This window comes from Fonticula alba, assembly GCF_000388065.1.
Source record: "Fonticula alba strain ATCC 38817 unplaced genomic scaffold supercont2.3, whole genome shotgun sequence".
Classification (NCBI taxonomy): domain Eukaryota; order Rotosphaerida; family Fonticulaceae; genus Fonticula; species Fonticula alba.
This window is the reverse complement of record NW_009242973.1, coordinates 3,272,299-3,280,999: the sequence shown is the minus strand read 5'-3', so window position 1 is coordinate 3,280,999 and position 8,701 is coordinate 3,272,299. Positions and strand designations below refer to the sequence as shown.

The following is an 8,701-nucleotide window of genomic DNA, read 5'->3' as shown; positions in this document are numbered from 1 at the left end:
GCGTGGAGGCCAGGATATCAGAGTAGGCGTCACTGGGTAAGGGGGGAGGGCGGGCCCGGAAAAGGGAGCAACATCGCACCTGACGAGAGGGATGTCGTTATAGCTGGCCTTCACCCGGATGCCGGTATCCAGAAGGGTGATTTCCCGAGCGTGATCAGGCGACCAGACGGGGTACGGCTGGAGACGCGACGGGAACCGGCCCAGGCCATTGGGGAGCTGCCAGAAAAACTGACCCTGTGGGGTGAAATCGAATCAATAAAAGGAGGCTCGACAACCATGGGACGGGGAGGAGCCCGGTGGTTGGGGAAGGAAGACGGGAGGAGAGGCCACCAGAAGACGCACATCCTGATTGTTGCCGTTGACCTGGATCGGCTCCTGCCAGAAGTCCACCGACGACGTGCCATTCCAGAAGACCACATTGGCAATCTGGAAAACCAGGCACAAACATTGTGTCCGAGGGGAATATCCAGGAGAGGCATCCCGAGAAGGAGCGAGCGAGCGCGAAGAGAGGAAGGCACAGACAAGGAGGAGGGAGAGGGCAAAGAAGATGTAAGCATGAGCATATGTGAGCAGACCCGAGGGGTGTCTTCATTGAGAAGGGCAGTGCGGACCTGATGACGATCAGACAGGCCCGTTTCAATGCGGGTCACTCCCTTGTAGAAAGAAGCCACCGAGATTGAGGTGTCATTCTGGCGGACATTGGTTTGAGTGTCGCCCGGCTGGAGGTACTCAAGCAGGGGGTCGGAAAAGTCGAACACCCACTGGTGGACGCTCCTCTGTGAGAAGAGCCCACCGCCCTGCCGGAGGCCGGTCACGCTGGTGTAAAGACGCGTGTTGTAGGTTGGCGTGATGGACATAAAGTACTTGAGGAAGGCCGTGAACTGAACACTGGTCAAACCCCAGCGCTCGAGCAATAGGTCCGGGTTCGACTCGAAGGCCTTCGCCATCTCCAGCAGATTGAGCGGATCCTGCAGGGAGAGAGGAGATCGGCGAAGGCAGGATTAAACACCACACCGGGTCAGAGGACAGATTCAAGGAACGCGAGGCACACTCCGAGGGTGAGGTGTCTGAAGACACGCAAGAACGCACGGTGACAATCCCATGCGGGCCATAGAGCATCAGCTCCATGGTCTTGAGGTTGAAGCGGAGCACGGCCGCGGGGGCCGAATTGTCGATGGAGAAGGCTCCGTACTCGGCCTTGTCAGGGAATTCATCATACATGCCACTTGGGGGGGGGGGAGGGAGAAAGAGAAAGTCAGGGAAGGAGGGGGTCAGAGAAATGACAAGGTGGTGGCACACGATCAATCATGCCAGCGATGAGGAAACATCAGGAGCCCGTACGTGACCGAGTCGCCAAAGAGACCGATGGCATTGGGACTCTTCGAGTAGTAGCCCCACTGGAGGAGGGCGGCGTGGAAGGGAGTGTGACAGTTCAGATCGATCACACGACAGCGGTCCATCACCTCGGAGTAGCCGCGGGTGTTGATCTGATCGGCCACATAAGTCCTCTCAATGTCCTCGACCATCCTGTTGATGGTCGGGCCCGCTGGACACCGCCAGCGAAGGGAATGATGAGAGGAGGCTCATTAGTACGATGCCCATGGAAATACAAAGGCGAAGAAGGGGAGCACATGAGCATCGGCTGGTGTCTCGCGAGGGTACACCCGGAGAACGCACTCAAGCCCAAGAGCAGAACGGCCTCGGAGCCCGTGGTGTTAAGTGCTCCCAGGTAGCCAGCATTGATGGCAAGGAACTCATCCTCCGGCGCGCAGCCAGTGCATGACTTTTCCTGGTCCCACAGATACATGCTGGAGAAAGACAGATATGACATCGAGAGCGAGAGAGAGAGAGAGAGAGAGAGAGAGAGAGATGGAGTGTGAGTGACATGACACATAAGGCAGCTCATATTGGCGATGGACACGCACTGGGCCTCACGATAGTCGACGGAGCTCCCATTGGCTGCGAAGCTGATGTCGAACTTGGTGATGTTCACACGATATGTGTACGGCCCGTGAAGGGAAAACTCTGGGGGCGACCCGGCGAGGGTATCATCATACTATTGAGAGGCGGGGTGCTGGCGAGTTAGGTCGATGGGGCTCGACTCGGATCGCGGGGAGTGAACTGCGCGCGCACGTTGGTCAAGTTGTACATGTAGTAGGACTCGTAGAAGGGAACAGCGAAGTGGGGCTTCTCGCAGCCACCCCAGCTACCGTAGGCAAACTTGCATGCCCAGTCGAGGTAGCGCGTGGAATTCTGAGCCGGAGAGGGAAACACAGAGGCATGAGCGAAAGAGAGGGAGAAAAGGAGAAAGAGGCATTGAGAGAAAGCCTCCGGGGTAGTGGGCATTGGCATACATCGCCAGAGAAAGGGCTTGGCTCCATCAAGCCGCCCACGCACCTGACTCGAGACGACCAGCTCGTCCATCAGCGAGTAGGAGATCAGGAAGTTTGTCAAAACGTAGGCTAGACTGGACATCAGGGCCAGCACCAGGAACAGGGCCGACAGGCACCCGAAACACCAGACCTTCCGTGGAGTTTTGGGTGGGTCTATCCCCTCATCGTAGGCCGACCTTTCAACGGTGTAGTCCATCCTTCAAAGGGGGTTGCGAATGGAGGGATCGGGCGGAGGGCGAGGAGGAGGAGGGGAGGAGGAGGGGATAAAATGACCAACGAAATAAGGAGGATGTAGTGGGAGGGGGAGAGAGAGAGAGGGAGAGAGAGAGAGAGAGAGGAAAGAGATGTGGAGTGGTTGGATTTGCCGGCTCAGGAGGCGAAGAGAGGGACTCCGAAATATCGACCGACCCACGGGGCTACTCGCGGCCGGAGGCCAAGCCGAGATCGCACTGATCCCAGCCCAGTGGCGGAACATCGGGAGCCCGACTCGGTTGGACAGTGGGCCTGAGTCCTGGCTGGGGGAGAGACAGCCGCCAGGCAAAGTGATCCCAGGGGGGGGGGGGGGGCACATTCCCTAGGGGAGCCCAGCCCCGGAGAAACGCTGTCTGAAAATGGGCCTGGCAAGTGAGAGCCCTGCACGCGCTCTGTCCATACACTCCCTCCCTCACAGACCTCTCCTATCACGAAGCCGGAAGGAATGGGGAAAGAGAGGCAGAGCCAGGGAGAGAAGGGTAGGGAGGGGGCTGGGGATATGCTAGAGAGCCCAAGAGACGGAAGCTGGCCGGTGAGGCCACCTCCGCCATGCGTCCTCCCTGCACGGCAGCAGCGAGAGCCTTGAATTAACGCAAGGTGCTTGTTGAGGCGCGCCAGCATGCGCACGCCTCACTCCCCCCCCCCCCCCCCCCCGATGCAAGATCGGCCGCAAGCCCGGCTCTTTTAGCCACACACACCCCCTCCCCCGGCACAGGATAACCGGCAAAAAACAATACCGCGCGTGAAGCGTGAGAAATATCAGGCGCCAGGACGGAAAACAAATCTTCCCCGCCCTCCCGCGGCATTCACTAACTTGTCCCCCTGCCCTCTTCTCGGCGCTGAGCTACCCCTCATTCAGCAAAAGTGGGCACGCAGTCCGCGGCGGAGGGCGCCCAGGGGCCCTTCCGGGATATTGCCCCCGCGCGACATTTTTTTGGGCAAAAGGTGTGGCATTTAGTCCCCCCCGTCGTGCCCTGCCGGGGGGGGGGGGGGGGGATGCGTCCACTTGGATCCTAGCTCCGGGATGACCGCACACCTAGCCCTGTCAGGGACAAACACCCCTCTCCGCAGGGGACCCAGCGGGTGGGGGTGCACAGGCGGTCCCGGCAACAGCTAGGAATGGGGCGCTTGGGGCGGGGCGGATAAACACAACGGTGTCACCAAAGTGGCAGGCCAACAGGGGGGCCCCTCGACACTGCCCCCCCCCCCAGAACTCCTGGCCGGGTCACAACCAGCGGAGACCGATTGGAATGAACAGTCAGGTGTCCCGCCCCAGGAGGTTGACTCCCCTTTATCAAGCGCCGCCTGCGATCAGAGCTGGCCCCCGGCACCCGGCAGGACAAACCACCCCCAACCCAGATGACATAAAATACGTTGGCACTCGGGCGACCGCGATGCGCCGCGGTGGCGGGAGTTTTTCGCTAGACGCGGCCTTGGAGTGCCAATTTACATGCACAGTGGAAGGGGGAAATGTTGCTCGTGTGTTGTTATTTTTTCCATTGGAGCATGGCTCGGCGCGTGCCTTCCTGCCTGCCTGCACGGTGCTCTTTGCCGGCTCGCCTCTCCCGGCACTACTCTCCCTCAGTGGGTGGGCCACCCCCCAGAGGACAGGAAGAAAGAAGGGGGACTCGAGAGCAATCGAGCGGGCGAGTGAGAGAAAGAGGGAGGCATCGAAGAATGACTGCTCCCAGCGCATGGGAGAATGTACAGACATCTGGACACACACAGGCACAGACACACACAGACACACACTCCCGCAAGGACAGAGAACCTACAAGCAGCCAGACACACATGGGCGCGAGGGAGTCGAGCGAGCACACTGGTCCCCATGGACAAGAATACCTGGATCTCGACAAGGCTTACAAGAACTCCTTGACAATCTGCAAGGTCTCCGGGTCATCGAAGTACTTGCCGATGGAGGCATCCTCACTGAGACCTTTCCGGCGACGAGTCTTGATCATGAAGTCCCGGGCCAGCTGCGTGGCGGTGGCCACCTCAAGCGGCAGAACATTCTGAGTCTCATCAAGGGGATTCCCCGGGACCACACGCCAGTGATCAAACAGCTGAAGGCAGAAGGCCGCACCCTGGGTGTTGACACGCAGATCGGTTTCGAAGCCGAAGGAATCCATCACCGGGATGTGCGCCTTCAGGAGGTACTGGGTTGACCCGGGCAGAGGGAGCTCGGAGATGATATGACCACTACCAAGGGAGGGAGAGATAGGGGGGTAGAGGAGAGGAGGCATTAGGCGAAGACATTCGACGGTGCCCAGTGGTGCAACATGGGAGGGGGGATGATCCAGGGAGGATGGGCAGGAGGCAAGAGGAGGGCGAGGAGGCGGGGGGGGTAGGGGGGGGGAGGGGGACGCACCGGCGCTCACCCAGCAGACCATAGATGGCCGACCGAGCCGCGAAGGGAACAACAATCTCCACCAGGTACACTGGCTCCATCAGCCGGGGGGTGGCGGTCAAGAAGGCCGCATAGCACACCCGCCGCGAGGCCGGGATGATCTGACCAGCATTCCGGGAAATGGGGTCGTCGGCCAGGATGGCGTCCTGCAGACGGAACTTGGTGTTGCGCATGGCTGTTGGATGTACGGCCAGCCGAAGGAGGGCGTAGCACAGTGGGAGCAGAAAGAGTAGATGACATTAGGAAAGGGAGAGAGGCGGAGGAGGAGGGAAAGAAAAACAGAGAGAGAGAGAGAGAGAGAGTATGGGGGCACCGAAAGACAGGTACGCACGCTCATCGCACAGAGGGCCCTCCTTGGCACCCCACTGGAACCCCTGGACAATGTGATCCCGCGCAGACAACAGCCGATTCGCGTCCACCTCCGAGGGCAGGGTATCATTGATGAAGAGGTTGGGCCCAACATTCTCTGGCCCGAAGGCCCAAACATTGCCAGCCGCCAGGACATCCCAGTGGTACTTGTCCTGCAGGAACTTGCTCACATCGTCGGAAGACCACTTGGACGACAGGCGGCCCTCCTCGATGTCCGCCGCCAGGCCCTCATCCAGAGGCTCGGCAATGACCGTAAGCTTGTTCCTGTGTGTACGTGCGCGTGTGTGTGTGTGGCGTACCATGACGACAGGATGGTGTGGTGCGTTAGGTGATGTTGGGGAGGACAAACGGGGGAATAGAAGCACAAATGAAGCGGAAGCAAAGGGAAAAAAAAGAGGCGAAGAGGAAGACAGGCGCACTTCTTATTCAGCGACTCGGTCGTGCACCGGATGGCCGACACATTGATGACAGTCTCGTTGAAGGTGACCAGCGGGTCTGACACCTTGATCTCGATGGCTGCAAACATCTGACGCAGATCATGCATGATGCAGTCCAGGTACAGCTCCCCGGTGCCGAAGAGGGTGTGCTCGCCGGACTCCTCCACCCGAGTGAAAGACAGAGGGTATGTCTTGCTGATCTTGCGCAGACCATCCAACATCTTGGGCAGCTCGGCCGGATGCAGCGGCTCAATCGCGACCTATGATTATCAGGACATACGAGAGAGAGAGAGAGAGAGGGGGGGGGAGGAGAAGGAGCAGCGAGGAAGAGGAGGGAAGGAAGGTGTGTATGTGTGTGTGAGAGTGAGAGAGAGAGAGAGAGAGAGAGAACGTGTGAGTGAGCGAATCAGTGAGAACCCAATCGGATCGGGGAGATGCAAGGACCAATGAGCGATGAGTGGGAGGGGCACAGAAAAGGCGCACCTTCACGATCGAATGGTTGAAGTGACGCAGTGGCCGGCAGATGTGCAAGTCGTCCTCCTGCAGCGAAGCCAGGAAACGCCGCGACCCATCCACAATGGTGGCGGTCTTCGTGATGGAGGCGTCCACACCACCAAGCAGAATCCACGCGCCGGCCGAGGCCTGGCCCACCGGGATCCGATAGCGCGACTCGTAGACCCAGAGACCGGTCACCGGGGTGACCACTGCGTCCTCGGTGTAATCCGGAGAGTACTGCTCGCCCAGCACGCGGACATTCTGTCCGACACGCACCGTGCCACTGAGAACTCGTGCGAACGCATCGAAGGAAGAGGCGTCGGCATTGGGATAGAGCTAACGTCGTGCGGGTGTGTGGGTGTGGATGTGTGAGTTGTTGGGTGATGGGTAACCGGGGGGGGGGAGGGGGGGGGGGCAATAAGAGAGGAGAGACAAATAGGTGGTGGGGTCGACCGAGAGGAGAAAGGCGCACCTTGACCACCTGCATGACAAGCATGCCCGCAGGGTCACACTGCGCCATAGCCTCAGCAACCGGGGAGTCCTGGGAGCCGGTGAAGAGAACCGCCGACTTGGCTGGGCCGCCCCGCACTGGTGAGGGCACATGTCGGACCAGCATCGAGACGATCCCGGACACATCGCCCAGGAAGAGGGACATAATCAGTCGCAGAAGCGGCCCGACATCCATCCGGTAGTGCGCCGGCTTGATGGAAACACCGATCTCATTCAGTGTCTGGCGCAAAGAGGCAGTATCCTCGGCCACCACCTGGGTCACGATCTTATACAGCGGCTCGAGGATGAATTGCACAAAGGTGCGCGGCATGTCGAAGCGGGCCGGCTTCGGGGAAAAGCGCCGCGTCGCCGAGTCATAGTAGACATTGCCCCACAGACGCTTGGCGAAAGCGGCAGCATCGATGGAACCACCTGGTGTAGTAGGCAGAGGAGAGGTAGAGAGAGAGAGAGAGAGAGAGAGAGAAGCCAGTGAGTGGGCAACCATGACATAAATACACACCGAGGCACAAGCACAGACATCAAAAAGATTGGAGAAGGAGGGACGGGAGAGAGAGAGAGAGAGAGAGAGAGAGAGAGGCCACGCACCATGCAAATCCGAGTACACAGTGGCAAAGGACTCGAGGGTGAAGGAAAAGCCCAGGGTGCCACTGGAAAAGCAGACGTTGCCCAGCTCCGGAGACACACGCAGAGAGTCATCCCCGCCAGAGTAGTGCCTGTTTTTGTTGGATGATTCAGCAGTCAGGGGGGGGGGGGCGCAGAGGGGGCGCACTCAGAGGTGTCAGTGCCAGAAGTATGCATTGCTGGATGGGGTCTGGATGGGGGGGGGGGGGGAGGGACGAGGAGGGCAGGGAGGGCGGGGCCAGGAGGGGGGCTTTGGCTGGGGAGAGGGCCGGAACGCCTCACGCACGAGATGAGCTGGTTCACCTGGGTCAGGATGTGGGCAAACTTGACGTAGGCATCCTTGGGCGGGAGGCGAAGCTCGGTGATCAGTCGATCAATTTTGGAGATCATCACCGTGATGGTGATCCGCTGCTGGACCAGCTCACGAATGATCTTCTCGGTGCCCAGCATGACACCCTCCACCGCGTCGATGACCAGCAGCGCGCCGTCGCTCACCTGGATGGCGGCGGCCGTCTCGTCGTAGAAGTTCACGTGGCCCGGAGTGTCCAGGACATTGATGGCATAGGACTTGCCTCGGAGATCGGGCAGAACCAGTGACATCGGCGACGCCTTGATGGAAAGCTCGCGCGCGCGCTCAATCGGGTGCGTGTCGGTGTATCGAGTCTGGCGCATGGCGGGGATGTTTTGCAGGTCAGCACATATACCCAGTGCATGGGTGTCCGGTAGGTAAAAAAAAGGGGGACAAAGAGTCCAGATGGGGAAGGCGGCGCAGCGAGGGGAGAGGAGGGCGGATGGAGACCGGCGAACATACCGTGCTGCGCAGATCCAGATCGATGTCATGCGTCTGTGCGACCAGCATATCCACCAGAGTAGTCTTGCCGTGATGCAAATGGCCGACAACGGCCACATTGCGAATCATGTCCGGCATGGACAGCATGTCTACCAAGAAGTGCTTGTTGAAGTGCGTCTCCGGCAGGCCGGCATCATCCACCAGGCTGGAAGCGCCCGCGCGGGGGGCGGCCGTGTCCCCGGCAGCCGGCTTGACGATCGGCTCGGACAACATCTGGGTGTCCTCCTCCTGAACGACGATCTCCACACCGGGCCCATAGACTGACTGGGCCGAGGGGTAGTACTGCTTGTCTTCGTGAAGGACGATGTGCGTGCTGACAGCTGGGCCAGGTGAACGCATGGGGCAAGTGTCAGCGGGGGGGGGGGGG

At 59.9% G+C, this 8,701-nt stretch overlaps 2 protein-coding genes across 2 annotated transcripts in view; both read right to left on the bottom strand.

The window, feature by feature from the left end:
• H696_02478 (hypothetical protein) overlaps nt 1-2,589 on the bottom strand; it is a gene marked incomplete at both ends in the record, with an annotated part of 3,685 nt that extends 1,096 nt beyond the window's left edge. The window contains 9 exons of the mRNA XM_009496390.1: nt 80-234; nt 343-426; nt 612-968; nt 1,090-1,225; nt 1,342-1,546; nt 1,678-1,808; nt 1,926-2,056; nt 2,134-2,253; nt 2,398-2,589. Of these exons, the coding sequence (XP_009494665.1) occupies nt 80-234; nt 343-426; nt 612-968; nt 1,090-1,225; nt 1,342-1,546; nt 1,678-1,808; nt 1,926-2,056; nt 2,134-2,253; nt 2,398-2,589 (1,511 nt within the window). The remainder of the gene's footprint in view (nt 1-79; nt 235-342; nt 427-611; nt 969-1,089; nt 1,226-1,341; nt 1,547-1,677; nt 1,809-1,925; nt 2,057-2,133; nt 2,254-2,397) is intronic.
• Nucleotides 2,590-4,110: 1,521 nt separating this feature from the next.
• Nucleotides 4,111-8,673, bottom strand: H696_02477 (elongation factor 2; the record flags this gene model as incomplete). The annotated part of the gene is made up of 9 exons (XM_009496389.1): nt 4,111-4,844; nt 5,014-5,227; nt 5,384-5,685; nt 5,841-6,118; nt 6,342-6,689; nt 6,826-7,274; nt 7,449-7,576; nt 7,771-8,147; nt 8,296-8,673. The coding sequence occupies 9 exons, from the start codon at nt 8,671-8,673 to the stop codon at nt 4,505-4,507; spliced, it is 2,814 nt and encodes a 937-aa protein (XP_009494664.1). The 3' UTR covers nt 4,111-4,504.
• Between the last annotated feature and the right edge of the window lie 28 nt (nt 8,674-8,701).